This window comes from Trachurus japonicus, chromosome 13 (assembly GCF_045865225.1).
Source record: "Trachurus japonicus isolate A0001 chromosome 13, Traja_1.0".
Classification (NCBI taxonomy): domain Eukaryota; kingdom Metazoa; phylum Chordata; class Actinopteri; order Carangiformes; family Carangidae; genus Trachurus; species Trachurus japonicus.
Window position 1 is genome coordinate 31134573 of NC_140919.1, and position 16477 is coordinate 31151049.

Below are 16477 nucleotides of genomic sequence, written 5' to 3' on the forward strand. Positions count from 1 at the left end.
AATAGAAGACATGCTACAATGTGACATCCTTCTTTTATTTTACAAAGGCAGTCACTGTAGTCTCTGGACTCAGGTAGCCTTCACACGATATCAAGACATGTCAAGAGGGAGCAATGGCATGAAAGAATACTCTCAAATGCTCCGATAGTGGCTCCTATCTTTAAGTAGCACCTAAGAATGATTACCTCAGGGATCTTATTCTCTAGTAGAGAAAAAGAAAATCCACACTCAGATACTCTTTCACTGTCAGACATCAATATGTGATGTTCAATGCATAATTTACTATTTTGGTGCATCGACTCTCAGCCTGGCTCGTCAACATCTACAGTACTTTTGAGCTCCTACATTTCCCAGAATGACTTTCAACACACCCAAGGGAAATGGGCTGTCTTACGTTGCGCTGTATTGCATACAGTATGTGTAGGTGGTGGGAATGAGAGCAGCCACAAAAGCATTGTAGACTTTTCTGGTGAGGAAAAAGTATGAAAAGGATCAGTGCAGTGGCATGTAATGCACAGTTCAGGCTGAGAAAAAGCCGTTTAAGAAGCTGTTGTACTTCACACACCGCTGTCAACGCATCCATGAGGACTCAAGCTACAACTGGATTAAGCATTCAGATATGTGCCATGTGTCTGACAGCTGTGTCTATCCAGTTGTGTCCCAATTCTGAGTTTTCAGTGTGTTGTGCATTCATGTTGACAAAATGAAGCATTATCAGAGATGCAAGTATGCATGTAAAATCTGCTGGGTTTGTGAGCATACTCTACATAAACTTGGATGTCCCAAAATGCAATGCACAAAGGATTTGAATCTCACACATGTGAAAAGAAATTGGAATGAAGTACTGAATGTGTTAAAAAAATATCAGTGGCTACATCAGTTTAGATTACAACATATACAAAAATAAAAGTATATACTGTAGTTCTATGAAGCTGCAATATTACATGTAATATGAGTAATATTACAAGTGATATAAAGTCTGGATTCGGATCCACCTCAGGATGTTTCAGCAGACGAGTGCATTGAGTAATCACTGATTAGTTCCTGTCATGAGCAGTGGAATCAACTGTTGCAGCACAGATTGAGCCTGTGGAGCTCTGCACACCTGTTTCACATGACATTACTGCAGGTCAGTGTGGGAGACACAGGTATTTCCGGCGCCTTTATCCAACTGTTGTTGTTTTAATAAATTCTTGATGTTTTTATCTGTTTGCTCTTGATCATTTGATGGGGGGTAAGATGACTGTCATTTCAATCACAGTGTGGCATGAATCAAAACAAAGCTCCACAACTGTTTTGTTGGTCCCACATGCAGTCAAAGTGATGAAGGGTAATGTGACACTGCTAAAAGTTAAACTTTTTAATTTTACAGTCTTTCTCTGCTCGAAATGGCAACAATTTCCCCCCCAGTCACACTGCAGAATAAGATGGCTGGTTCCATTTTGCTGTCTCATGCCTTCTGTCACTATTTACGCCAAATCAAGTCATGCTGCCAGTCTGAAGTGCTGCTCATGACCAACTGTTTCTCCTCGTGATCTTTCTGTGACCACCAGGGAAATAGATGAAGGCCTCAAGTACTGCTTAGCACACCGACACATGCCGCTGGTGATTGTGTTACTTGTCAGTCCATGTGGCTTTACGTTAACTACTCCATGTTTGTTTGTAAAAATGGATCATCTCTTCCCTTTGGTTCAGCGTGCGGAACTGAACTACAGCAGTAAACACAGAGAAGGCTAAATAATGAGGAACAGAGGTATACTATGCTGACAAATATTTCAGTATGAGGTAACTTCATCTACTGACCTACACATGACCTGCACAAGTTAGGCCGCCACCACACAACAAAAATATCCCCAGAAATGCAAAGTATTTTGCCAATAATGACTTTACGGTGTGGAAATGCATAAGTGTGGACCTCTCCATTAATGAGCACTCAGCATTCAAGCTATTTCTTCTCATCCATTTGCTCTTGGAGAGAGAGTGTGTGTGTGTGCCACTGGCAGGCAGAGAGGGCATGCACACGTGCAGATAATACACACACATGCACAAAAACACATGAGAGAAAAAAAACATGATCTGCCTGCTAATTTCTATCCAGGACAGCAAGCCCAGATAAGACCGGTGCTTCGATAAAAGCTTTTATAAGAGCTACACTTCATTAACAGTGTAAGTGCACCAACCTCTTTTGCCTGTATTTACTTTCAGTTTTCCAGTGTTATTATTTTATAAAGTCTAGTGGAGATGATTGATTTCCTGCACAGGTTGATTCAGTAACCTGTGGAAGCCTTTGACTCTTCTTTTTCATTTCAGCTTTAAAGAAACACATTGGACACACCTCCATTAGGTAATCATTTCCCACTCCACTACGATAACACGGTAGTGTTCCTCCCATATGCCTGCATTAATGACCATGATAATCACCTTCCTCTGCCGGCTCACAGCTGAAATAAACCAGATAGCACACTCTGTACAGAAATATGATGAATTCTTACCATAAATACACTCATCAATTAAATAAAAAAACATCATTTGTGCCTCATAATATATCAGGGGTACTGTTATCTGGAATAAAACACTGAGTGGAGTTTTTGTATAATATATCATTCAAGGATTGTGTTTTGAAAATCACTGAAGGATAATTACAGCTTTCTGACTTCAATGACAGAGGAGAAAGTAGAGTCAGACGATCAAATGGGTTGTTAACAAGCAAACACTGTAGCCAGATTATCTGAACCACTTAATCTGGAGGGAACCTGCATGCATACACATAGCCACAACAAGTATGGCTGGTCAGATGACCCAGCAAGTTTGATGGAACATTTCGGCTTTGACATGCCTGGGCAAAAGAGGACTTTGATTTTGGATTGCTCCTGTAATTGGATACTTTTGAAAACAAGGAATAAATACATTCTTTCTCATCTTTTTACACCGGAGTCCTGTGGACATTTTTTCCATGCAGTAAAGAGTCAAGTTAACCTGGGCTAAAAGCTTCAACTTCCACAGAGGAGGTTTGGTCACCCTATAATATACATACTATACATAAATTGCCTAAGCTATCATGAGATGAGATGTCAGCAATTAAGTTTGAAGTAAAACGTTGTCATATCCAATATTAAGGGATATAGTTATATTACTTTAGGAAATAAGGTTTTGCACCCAACCTACAAGGTGTGATAAATAACTACAGGTCATTGGATGATGTTGGATGATGTTGAAGCTTAAATTTATAGTGCTTCCAATAATGATATGATTAATAGGGGGCAACCATGTTTACACAAGGTTGTGTCTGACAGCCTTTCAGCTGGCACATCCCATTACTCCTCTACACAGCCCTGCATCAGATAAGGGCCTGACAGTGACACAGTCCCCTCAGTAATTAGCAGCACAAGAAGAAGCCAAGGATCAATGTGTTTTCCATTGGAGGGATTCTGGCAAAGGAAGATCAATGAGGGAATCAGAGGGGCCAGGAAGGCAAGACTTTTAGATGCAGTGCGAAAAAGAAAAATCAAGATGGAAATGCAAATAGACGGGTTGCAATGTATATTTGCACTTGCTGGATTGATCTCTTGTTGCTGGGTTAATGTACATTCCCAGTTTGCACATTAAACAAGCAGTACTGGTGCAACAGCAGGGATTGGGACATACAACTAAAGGCATAAGACTAAAAGCCCTGATAGCTCTCAGTGACATTATCTATTTAAAATGTATGAGGAGAAAGCACTGGTTTTCCATTCATTGTCCAGGGCCACAGTATAATGGTTGCTTGTTGCATTGTAGCACTCCATGAATACAGAGTGCTGGATAAGTTTTTAGCTCAATAATTTACAGTGTAAATCTGCAAGGTTATCTTAAGTCTCTGTGAGCCCTGAGAGTCAGGAAGTGCGAGTGGTTCCATTCTGTCCCTGCCGATGAAATGATAAAACCACTGAAGCGTTTCATTACTGCCACGCCACTTGGTGCTTTAATGTCATTGACACTCCAACATCCCTTACAGTATCCATCTCTCAGCATCTCAAGTACGAGTGCTCCCTCTGTCCTCTTGCTGTGTTGTGTTTGCTATTGGTCATGAGTAAATAAATGGGTTTTTCTGGGCAAGGCACTTCAAATTGATTTGCTTGCTCAAACAATTTGCTCTTGCTCAGCACTAGCTAAATGACTCTCCCATCATTGATCCATTGACACGGCATGTCATCTCTGATTCACTTGATTTTCTTTTTTTTCTTTTCTCAAGCATTTCCCTAATGCTCGCCCACCCGAAGGCCTAGGAGGAACTTTAGTGCGGTGTGTCTTGGTAGATTTTCAAACTTTCTTTTTTCTGTATACAATGATTTTATACTTTACTTACTAAAACGTTTAACTTTCATTCATTATTACTGTTATCAATAGATGATGGCACCATTCATTTAGTCATCCAGACAGTCGTTCTCAAAAGAGAACAATATTCCTTTTCCTGCCTCCTTAATACCAGTCTCCTTTCCATATCTCTACTCTTTAAACCACTGAGGATTATTTGACAGAATGGGGTAAATTAAAGTTTGAATTGACTTTGCCTTATTTGTCTCAGTAATTTTGCAGACTCCAATTTGACGAAACAGAACAGATTTAGCTGTAATTGTTAGTGAGTAATCATTTTTGAAAAGGGAGGTTATATCTTACTTGGGTACTGCTCCTGTTCTTTACAATGGCTCTGTTAATACTAGTGAAGAGTTTGCCTTAGCGTCAAATCTACGCCAAAACATCTTAAAACTAAAAATGATGAATTACTTGATGCCTAAAGTGTTTACATCAAAGTAAAAGAAAAAAGGAAAAGGCACTGCTGTTTATTTCAGGATCCTATCTAAGTATTTGCAATAAGTCTTCCAGGTCCTCTTAAACCTGAATAACTGGGGGAGTGGAGGACACTCAAATGTGATAGTTATCCATAAGCTCCTGCAGTAAAACTAGTAATAAAAGGCTTCCAGTCTGGACTGGGGCAAACTGCATCAGCAAGAGGAAGCATCTTTGATCTGTGGTTTAGAAACTGCTCACAGCCGCCAGGACAAGACTCAGGATCCCCATTAGGGGCAGATTTCATCAGGCAACGAGAGGCATGTTTCCCAGACAGGTGAAAAACTTGATAGTGATTTACATACACATTCTCTGGTACGAATTCAAAGTGAATAAAAATTCAGAATACCAGTATTTATAATTGAAACTTGAATGCTAAATCTCAATGCCCCTCATTTTAGTAGCTTTACTTTTCATCTATCCTCCTGGTTAATAGTACAAAAAGTAGAAAATACTGATCTGGAATATATGTTAATTTACAAGCTGTCCTGTCCAGTGGGGGTGAGCTTAAACACATATGGATATTGCATGGTGAAACATCTATGATAGACAAGATCATCAACTACATGTTACAAAACTATTGTTGGAGAAATTACGATACCAGAGTTCTGCTTCTGGTTCTGTTGTACATAAATACATAATTAAATTTGGTAATGAAGAATGCTTATTCTGTATTTACTGTATTTATTAATTTATTACTTCTGTCATTATTATGCCATTTTCTGTCCTACATATGTGAGAGCATAAATTAACTGTGCTGGACTTGGCTTCATGAACACAGTGAATTCTTTGTTGCATCCACTTTCATGCTCTTTAAGCCTGACTGAAGCATTTTGGTCTCCAAGAGAACAATTCATCGACCATTCAGGCCCCTTGTTAATGTAGTGCTGCATATATCAACTTAAATTAAAAATGTCATTTAAATAGTGCATGCGTTTATGTGAGCAAATTTAAAAGAAAATCGACTATGTGAAATCATCTTCAATTTTTTTGTATTTGGCCCTCACCATATCAACTCCTCATGATTTCTGATGTTGCACTGATTGGGCTGAGAGTAAATGTGGCACAAAAAATCCATGGGTAAAGTACCAAAAGTACAGCCAAGTGTGGCTTTTAGCTATGCTTTAGCCAGAGAATCAGATATAATTATTATCAACTGTCCTTCAACTACCCACACGAGGTCAGTTCTCTGACATGTTGTTCATTATGAGCTGCCCTGCTATGATTGTCCATCGAGAACAGCTGCTTTGATTGTGCTTCTTCCCCCTACACACACATCGCTGCACTTCGCAGAAATTCACCAGGCGTTTTCACTCTTTTTTCTTTTTCCTCGAGTACGACTGGACATCGCAGTGAATACTGAAGGGTGATAATGAATCCGGCACAGGCTTTGTGGAAACATTTTTTGATTGTTTGGACCTGGAGCATGACCGGATCACCTAGTCACCAGGTGGAGCTAAAATGCTGTGGATCACAAGCGTAGCCTGTATTTACATTAAGCCGAGAGCAGCACACGGGAGGAAACGCATTTCCTTCAACCAAGGTCAACTTCCACCGTCATTAATTATCACTTTATTATCTTTACCAGCAGGCCTCGATAAAGCCGGGCTGTGGCTCAGATGATGTGTGTGAAAATGAGGAGCATCTCAACAGTGACTGAGAATTGGATCCATTTGAAAAAACAGAACCTATCTGATCTTAGACAGCTTTTGTCCTGTATTTCACCATCAGCTCTGGAAAGTGAGTATTAATGTCAACCCCACTTCAAAAGGATCCTTTGATGCTTATCATCAGCCTTGACTCATTGGTGGTGAGCTATACTCCAGAGATATATGACATGAAAGAAATATAACAAATCTAATAACTGGGCACTTTATCCCAAATGGAAAATAAGCAACAATGACTACATTAAGCTTTTATAAAATGGAATATGTTCATTATAGCAAAAGGTAAAATCAGTTGTTCAGTCTTACCCTGAAGCTAGAACACACACGATGACATAATGATATGCACGGAAATAAATGACACAACGGCACAAAAAAGAAATAACACTGCTAACAGCAGCGCAAATGAACACAGTAGGGATAGCTTATCAATTAAATATTTATAGTGAGGCCTGTTTCTGCCTGTTGCCTGTGGAGGACTCTGATGGACAGGAAAATAAATGTGTGTTTATATCTGTTCAGTGAGCACTTAAGGATTGTTGTGTCTGCCTGAGGGGAGAAGTGTAAATTCAGGAAGAATACAGTCCATGAGAGGGATCTGAAATGATTCTCCTCATGCCTTTTAATAAAAAATGAGCCAAACAGAAGGACGTTGCCTTATAATTGTGACCTCTATCACCTCCTTAGCATTTCAATGGCACCTGACCCACACACACATGGTCGAATTAACAATATGGCCTCAGCAAAGTGCATGGTTGTGTGATGGCATGACATGAAATGTAATTGGATTTATTGTATCACATGTGACATGAAACATGATGGGAAAGCTGAATCAACATCAATATACATATGTACACCGTAAGCATTTTATGTCTGAATTTTGAATTGGAATTTGTGTCAATATGTATGTATGTATGTAAATATACATTATGTATGTAAATATACATTATCTGCACTGGGCAGCAATAATTGCCTTTATTCCGTGTCATTGTTTATAATTAATCTATTGACCAGAAAAAGGTGGACTTACTCAAAGGACTCACTTTTGTATGCTACAGATGACTTAAATTATCAATGATCAAAAAACAAACAAGTTAGTATTTTTGTTGGATTCAGTAGCAGGGGTGTTTAAAGGGATAGTAGCATTTTTTAAAAGTGGGGTTGTATGATCTACAAATAGCCCCTAAGTACTTTAATTGCAGTAGAAGACTCTCTGCACTCCTCCTGTTAGCAACGCCAGCCCATAGCCCTGCCCAGAGATTTACACCATACATTGTTGTGAATGGACCCAAAGAAACGGCCTATTTTTGCGGCCTAAAAGAGGTTTTACGTGAAAAAAAATACACAGTTCCATTGTTCGCTATAATATAATTTTTTCCAGCCCTTCAAAGTGCAGGAAAAACGCAGTTTTTATTTGGACCTAACCAACTCACGTATCCCTCATCCCAGGGTTAGCGCCCCCCAATCAGCAGTTGGTTAGCTCCAAATAAAAACTGCGTTTTTCCTGCACTTTAAGGGGCTGGAAAAAATTATATTATATTATAGCGAACAATGGAACTGTGTATTTTTTTTTCAGGTAAAACCTCTTTTAGGCCACGAAAACAGGCCATTTCTTTGGGTCCATTCACAACAATGTATGTTGTAAATCTCTGGGCAGGGCTATGGGCTGGCGTTGCTAACGGGAGGAGTGCAGAGAGTCTTCTACTGCAATTAAAGTACTTAGGGGCTATTTGTAGATCATACAACCTCACTTAAAAAAAAATGCTACTATCCCTTTAATTACTTCTAAAAAACTGCTTTGTTCTGGTGTACACTATAACTGATTGTAGGTGCAGCTGCAGGGTTAGATTATCTGTTTTACATCAGAATGACTCACCCAGGAAGTTGAGGTAGCCTTCTCCACCCAGACCATGAGTTAGGAGGCGAATCATCTTATGCAGCTGTATGCCGCGGTCAATGACGGGTGACATGGGAGCCAGGGAGCTCATGTTGGTGTACATCTCCTTGTCCATCAACCAGAAGGCCAGAGACTTATCCCCAACCAGAGCCTGGAACAGTGGAATATGCTTAATAATCCACATCGGCATGAGGCAGACTGTGTTGACTCTGCAATGTAGGATCATGTACAGACGGGCTTACCTGATCATGACTTTCTGCATAGGCTATGCATTTCTCTCCATAGCGCCTGTTGGTCAGCGTGTAGACAATATTGCCCATGTCCCACTCCTCATCCTTTAACTCCTTCAGGATCTGCACAGTGACAGAGAGGGGTTATTGAAAAGGCGAATGATAGATGTGTAGCTGAGAGATCCAGTCGGGCTCTGACTGATGTCTGAACCTCTGTATTTCAGTTCTGGCAGTCTGTCTGGCTTTTTTAAGTTTTCTCTGGGTTACACTTCTTTCTCAGATCAATCTCTGTTTTGACATCTCTATATCCACACTGTGAGTTATGTCTACCTTTGAATGGTGGTAATGGAGTTTTTAATAACTTCACTACAGCCCATGGGTAGTAAGGCATCAGCTCTCCCCACCTGAGATAGGCAAGGTCAGAGCCTCTCATCCAAACGGAGGGATTCAACAATAAATCCAACCGTGGAATCGGTGCCCTGTTGCTGGCCTGTGCACATGTGCACTTCCTGCCAAAAGAGTCATTTTCAGGGGTCAGAGAGACACAGGGGGCTACCACAACATGCATTTTGAGCGCATCTGCCCTGCACCGACTGGCCCTAATCACTCACAGTTACACAAGCAAATAATAGCACTGGGCAGAGTAAAGATAACCACATGTACTGCAGCAAGCAGAGAGCTGATTTAATGAAGAGAGATGCCAGAAAGCCACACTATCAGTATCATCCCTGAATGTAAAAAAAAAAGAGTTTATGCCCTCTAAGAACCCTTGGTGATAGACATGCGGTCTGTGTGATTGGTTGGCAAGTCCAACACAGTGACAGGCTGAAGTCTGCTTGGTGGAATTGGTCATGACAGCTGATTGACATGTCAGGAAACCTTTATATTACTCTACAGAGCCATAATCCTCTGAGTAAAGAGAGTAAATTGTGCCGATCAATATGTCTGAGATGAACCGGCTGGTCCACCTAAATAGAGGCTTTCCCTCTCTATATATCGCCATCTGTTCACATTCACTCTTCTTCACCTTAGCCTTGTGTGGCCATATTAGTCAGTGCCAGTGGCACTGGCAAATCTCATCGAGGCGCGTGAGGCGTCATCTGCATGTACAACAAATTCTCAGACCTTTTAAAGCAGAACTATGCAGGAATTGGGCTGTAATTATTGTGGCTCAGAGTCACTGTGATGGTTGAGTGACCTGTTATGAAGTGAATGGGGTCTAGGCCAATGCGCTCACCCCCCCCACTGGCTGAAAACCGCACTTGCAAGATCAGTCGTCCGTCTCGGTGTTACAAATCTCGTCAATGGATAGAAGTATCGCGAGAAACTGCCTTACGGCAGTACGAGATAAGAACGCAGATGACGTCATGCATGTCACGAATCGTGATTGGTTTGAGTTCGGAAAGTCGGAGGAAACCATGGAAACATGAAATGTTTACTGATGAAGTTCAGCTTGTGGCTAACGGGGAGCTAATGCTAACACAGATACACACACCATGGGTCTTTTATAAGATAATGTAATACATCATGACACACACACACACACACACACCTTCGCGTTTTGGAACCTTTATTCCTGTGTGTGTATGTCTGTGTCTTTGTGCCTGTGTGTGGCTGTATTAGCGTTAGCTCCGTGTTAGCATTAGCTCCGTGTTAGCATTAGCTCGGTGTTAGCAGGGCTTAGCAAACAGCAGTAAACACAAGCACGTGTAGGGGGGGGGTGGAGGAGGTGGCGGCGGCAAGTTTTTTTTTTTTTTTTTTTACGACAGTGACATGTGCCTCCCAGAACTGTGGGGGAGCTCCGGAGAGGGAAAAAAAGAGAAACCAACGAAGGAGCGAGCTATTTCCGGCCGACTTGCAAAGTTCTGCTTTAACTCCCTGCGAGCTCAGTGTGCTGCCTCATATCCTCAACACAACGCTTACTAGCCATCCTTCTGTTAAACATCAAACCTAATCAGGCCTCTGATGCTCAGGAGCTTTCAAGACCTCGGAGAAAATTTGCTCCAACCTCTTAAATCACCTTTCGAATCGCAATTGAATGAACAGGCTTTCATGTTGTTTTCACCAACCGCTTGACACCAGGTCAAATCTACCTTAGCCTTGTGGTCAAATCTAAATTTTTAACGATACAGTATTCAAATATTCTTTGTGATACTGTGAAAGAAAAAAAATCTGTTTAATTTATGTACTTGATTTGTTTGTGTTTTTGAACAACTACTTAAGCATGTCATTCACCGCTCAAAAATGCTGTGGAAAAATAAAGAGCTGTGTGACAGTGTGGTTACGGGGGGAATGTGTCTAGCTGCGTGAAGTGCTGTGAGACCAGAAAAGCTGTGTGCAGCCTGTGCCGTACACTGGTGATGAAAAAGTAGGACCGTAAATCTTGTGTAAACCTATGGAATATACTGTCAAGCAGGTAACACACTCTATCTTTTGTCTGAACACAAGAAAAAAATAACTTATCTCTACAAGAAAATGACCATAATCAATCTGATACTATGAGTAAAGGTTGAGAGATAGATTGACAGATTCAGGAAGAAAAATATCAGGTACATGGAGCAACATACGCAGTGTGAAAAATATTAACACTATGAGTAGCTAATAAATTGCATTTTCTGATAAAATGATATAAAGTAAAGTGTAACACAAGCAGAAAATAAATACATCCTCTGAATGATGGTTTCTTTTTTCCACCTACTACAATATGAAAGCTAAACAACTCAATCTAAAGAATATACCCCAGAGATCACCCCGAACGCCTCCACATCCACGTACAATCAGACACTTTACCCTTACTTATGAATCATTACAATTCAATTCAAGCGCAAAACTGGTCTGGGAGCAATTAATCTGGGAGTGGGACTGTCGGAGCGGAGACAGGAGTGACTGGGTTGACGACTTCTCTACCACCAGCTCACCCACATCAGCCCCGACCAGACGAGCTTCCTGGCACCACTGACACCCCACTTCATCAATGATAATGAGCAGTGCACAAATCTTACTTTACAAGCCCGCTGTCAGGCGCCAAACCAGAGTGCCCAGATTAATTAGGCAGAGCCGGAATAAAAATAAAAAAATCTATCCATGCAGGATGAGGTCATCTCACTGCCACGGACACACTGCGACTGATTCAAGAGCCTCTCTGCTACCATCTCACGGTGCTGGAAGGACTTGGAGGCACAGGCGCCTTTAGTGTAAATCTTGTTTTATTTTTTTTAAATCTTTTTTTTACATTTGGTGGCAGTCCCGAGCATCCCACCTCTCCTGCCTTTACAAACACTGGAACTGTGTTTGCGTTTTGTGTTGCCATGGGGACATCCGCTCTTTGCACATACATTGCCGCCTCCAGAGGTGAGCAGGGAATGAAAGGTGCGCGGCGCTCAATCCCATGGATCAACCTCATGTGTTCCTATCTTTATCTTTTCGCAGTTTTAGAAATTAATGAAGTTTCTGCCCACGCAAATGTGTCTGCCAGAAGCTGAGATGTACTGTATTCCTCAGCTCACCTCGCTGAGGAAGCGCACACCATCTCACCAGTTAAGACCGTGCAGGAGAGGCCTCACAGAGCAATTAGCTAATAAAACAAAGCAGGTTGAAGCTGAGATGTTTCATGGAGCTGGGGGGTGGGGGGGGCACAGAGAGTGGGAACCCTTTAAAGGCTGTGATGAAGCCACAGACATGTGAACGCAAACAAGCTGGAGTCCATTGTTGCTTGCGGCCGCCTGAATTTTTATTAAGTCATGTTAATTGAAAGTGTTTCCAGCGTGATGGACAGAGCGGTATAAGCACCAGAAATGGATCCCCACCCCCCACTGAAACTAACAAGGAGAGAGCTGTGCAGACTGATATTTTTCATTCAATTAAACGAAGGAACAGAAACAAAAAGTCGGGACAATTGACTCAGAGGTCATTCAAGTAGAGGAGCTGCAAGAAGCAGAGGGATGCTGGAGAATTCTCTGCAACGCCTTCTCTTATCCAAGCTGTGACCAGCGAGCCCTCTACCTCCTCCGCCTCTAATTGTTTCAATTACATCTCAATCTATTGTAGCTGGAGGGAAGGGTGCTTGTTAAATTAGAGGGCTTTTGTAATATTATCCATTAGGAGTGACAGCATTTTATGGTTATAATCAGATCGAATCATCCAAACTTGTGCTCTGCGCCTTATCTCGTAGTCTCATTAGGATATCTTAATTTTTCACAGCCTGTTGGTCCTTACAGCCTTCTGCAGCCAGTAAATGAGTCATATCAATCAGTCATGCTGAGGACGAAACACAGCGTGAGGCCTCCGCTCAAGAAGCCAAGAGAGATTCATTTGTGCACACATGTGAATCTATAAATAAGCTAACAGCACTGTTGCTCTGTCTCTTTGTCTCTCCTTCCTTCTGTTTCTTCCTTCCTTTCCTGTCTCTCTGTCTCTCCCTCCATCTTTCTGAACGCCTGCCCTCCCCGCTCCACGTCTCCTTCTCTGCAACACGCACCTCACTGGAGGCACCACTTCAGTCCATTCAAATCCCTCCCTAATTGACACTCTGCGAGAAAAGGCAAGGCGAGCCCTGAGTGCACTTCACTGGCTATACCAAGGCATGGCCATGTTCATGTGAATGCTCCCTTGCACAGAAATACATGAATTCCACCACTCGCTTCCTCTCCTTCAACTTTATCATTCACAACGTGGCGTTTCATCAGGGAAGCAACAATTGAATTTAATTGGAAAATAAATAAATACAAGAAGAAGAAGAATCTAATGAATTTTGCATTGCAAGCAATATTGTTTGAAAAGTAAAAACAGCAGCAGCCTCTCCAGAGGCATCCCGATGATAATCCTGTGAAAACTCTGGTTACCGTGGAGGAGGCTGCGTCTCAGCGGTACAGCACTGCCTGCTGCACAGCTAGTGCAAGCATCACTGAGGAAGGTCAAGTCTGGGACTCCCCCCTCCCTCCCTCCCTCTGCCTCTCTGTTCTCCTCCCTCCATCTCCGCTACTGAGTAAAACCCACCGCTGCGAGAGACAGACTTGATTAACGATGCATAGACTTCCCCCATCGAGAAACACAAGAAACTGTAGCGCAAGAGGATGCATGCGGTGCTGAGGTCACACACATGGCTTTGCTTTTTCACCAAAATATGAGCAAATATAACTTCCAGTCTGGGCTCATAGATAAAATAAAATAAAAAAAACACATAGCTTTACATGAATCTTGCAACGGATAACCTCTTTGGATATTCTGAAAACAGCATTTTTTTTTTTTTTGCCAAATATCAAACAAGAAAGCCTCTCTGCCTGCCTAAACATGCACACACAAGTATGCACACTAAACAGGACACAAAACAATCCACATTCACCAGCCAACCCAAACAGACAGAAACATCCCCGGGGATAACCTGCTGCCACTCTGTTTCCCTACAAATGTACTTTCTAAAGTAATATTTGCTGATTTCATAAAAACACTTTGGCATACTGACGACGAATGGGTGGCATTTTTATTAATACAGACTTTGAAGAAAACACCAGCGGGGCCAAGAAAATAAATTATGAGTTATGTACTGATCCCAAGTACTGTAATTTTATCCAAGTTCTCCAGAGGAGGCAAACATTGCACAAAAACAAGGCTGACATAAAAAATAAAAAAAAACCTCAGCGGACAAGCCTGAACATGTATGGTTGGATGTTGGTGACAAGTCTGGTTACACGCCGTCATTCCGACTTCCCACCATTCTGACCGCTATTTCGACATGCTATCGTCCCACCATTCCGACAAGACTTTCAATATAGGGTATGCACATGACGTCACGGTACTCGGAAGTCGCTGTGGAACGTCCACTGAGTGGCAAAAAGACGAGTGGCAGAGCCGCCAAAGTTTAAAAACGAGCAAGTAACGAAGCGATTTTCTCCGAGCCCACACAAGTCTGACATGTCTAGCTTTGCCAGCATGTAAAGCAGCATGACCTAACAGAGCTGCTAGAAATCTTGAGGATACGTCTCACTCTGACCGAGTTACATTCAAGAACCTGTTCTCAATGACGGAAAGTAAATTCACTGGAGCGGTCATTTTTTTTTCGATCGATCTGTGTTTACAGTTTCAGGTGTCATAGTTCTGATGTTTAGACAGATAAATTAGTCCTCTAACACATCCTACAGTTTGACTGGTCAGAGTTTTTCAGAATAAAAGCAGCTCGTGTTTTAGTGTCGGGAGTCACTGTCAGGACGACAGTAACAGCTGTAATCTCGTCCCTCTGCACAGTAACAGTGAGCCTGTCAGTCACTCTGCAGGTACCGCGGTCACACTGTGTTACAGGAAGTGTCCGTGGAGCAGACGGTTTTGGGGAGCTGGTTGTCGATTCCTTTTGACATCAATTTGTTTTGATATAAGATATTTTATCCAGTTTATGAGTCCACCGCTGTCCGCCAGCATGTTGAGGGACGCTTGTTTTGCCACTCAGTCCGATCGAACGGGGCGTTGCCGAGGGCAACGTGACGTAAACGCATACCCTCTATATAAGGAAATGTGCATTACTCAACAGGTGACTCCCTCCTACTTATGTGGACTCTCTACTTCTGGACTCTCTCTATCTATCCAGCCTGTCTAGCATCTATACCTGGTCTTTTTACTAAACTTAACCAACTCCTTTCATCATTGCCTAAGCCCAACCAGTGCAAAATCTTTTTGGGAAATAAAATACGCTATTAAAGGAATTATCTGAAGGGCAGGATGTTTAATGAAAGAAAAAAATACTGTCACTCCGACCAGAGGAGGCAAAAATTGGGACATAATGGGACATTTGATAGATTTGATAGAAAATTAAGTGTTGCCATTTAGACAATTAGAGGCCTATGTCGGACTGGTGGGATGTCGGAATGGCGGTTGCCCCCTGTGACATCATAACAGACAGAGAAAATTCCAGATGAAGAAATATAAAATAACCTCTATTTATTTCTGGATAGATGAGTATGCATGCATTTCCATTGTGCTGCTTGGCTTCAGTTATGGACTTTCATACCTGATGGCTGCACAGTTATAGACAATGTTTTCCCATTGTGGGCCATTAAGTATTTTCACAGTAGCAGTTTGGGCTGAAGTGGCGAGCTAAAGGGTGCTTCAGCAGTTGTTGTGGAAGGGCAGAGAGTATTTGGTGCCCAGAATCTCCCATCCAGTCTGAAGCAGTGCTGGGCAGGACACCTCACTAAACAGTGTGATCATCTCTGCCAGTAATCATTAACGACAGCGAGGACAGATATTTAATATTTCAGTCGCTTTTGTTACCATCTCTGTTATGATGCTACACTTTATCAGACTGAGGTACAATGATCTAATAATAATAATAATAATAATAATAATAATAATAATAATAATAATAATATTAAAGTCCTATCACTGTCAAGACGTCTCATAATTGTTGATTACTTATTTTGCATGCTAAACCTAGTGTTAAAATTGTCACTCATGAGATTTTTAGGTAAAAATCAACCTACAGTGGGACTGATATAAATATCAAAGTTTGTTTTGTTTGGAAAAAGGCCTTTCGGTTCCATCATGTTTGTCCAAGTAAAATCTTGCTAATTACAAATGCGATATAATAAGTAAATACAAGCAAAGAGACTGTTTTCAGTTTGAAGATATGATGTTAACCTGAAGTCATCAAAATCATATTTATGTTTAAAGTTTTTCTGAGGAGTAAACAGTAACTACTCTTGTTAGAGAAATACAAATGCAGAAGGTAAATAAAACCAGCAATGTTTTACTACTGTTTGGAAATAACTTAGGAGCCTCCAGTCTCCCTGTAACAGGTTACAAGTCGTTTATCTAACATCACTATTAGTCCGAAGCTATTTAATGACGGTAAAAATGAAACATAAAGTAAA

At 41.4% G+C, this 16477-nt stretch overlaps 1 protein-coding gene across 1 annotated transcript in view; it reads right to left on the minus strand.

The window, feature by feature from the left end:
* Positions 1-16477, minus strand: part of gbe1b (glucan (1,4-alpha-), branching enzyme 1b) — a 98169-nt gene that overhangs the window by 37369 nt on the left and 44323 nt on the right. Inside the window, exons 11-12 of the mRNA XM_085795949.1 lie at positions 8631-8741; positions 8368-8539 (exon numbers count right to left, since the gene is read on the minus strand). Of these exons, the coding sequence (XP_085652075.1) occupies positions 8368-8539; positions 8631-8741 (283 nt within the window). The remainder of the gene's footprint in view (positions 1-8367; positions 8540-8630; positions 8742-16477) is intronic.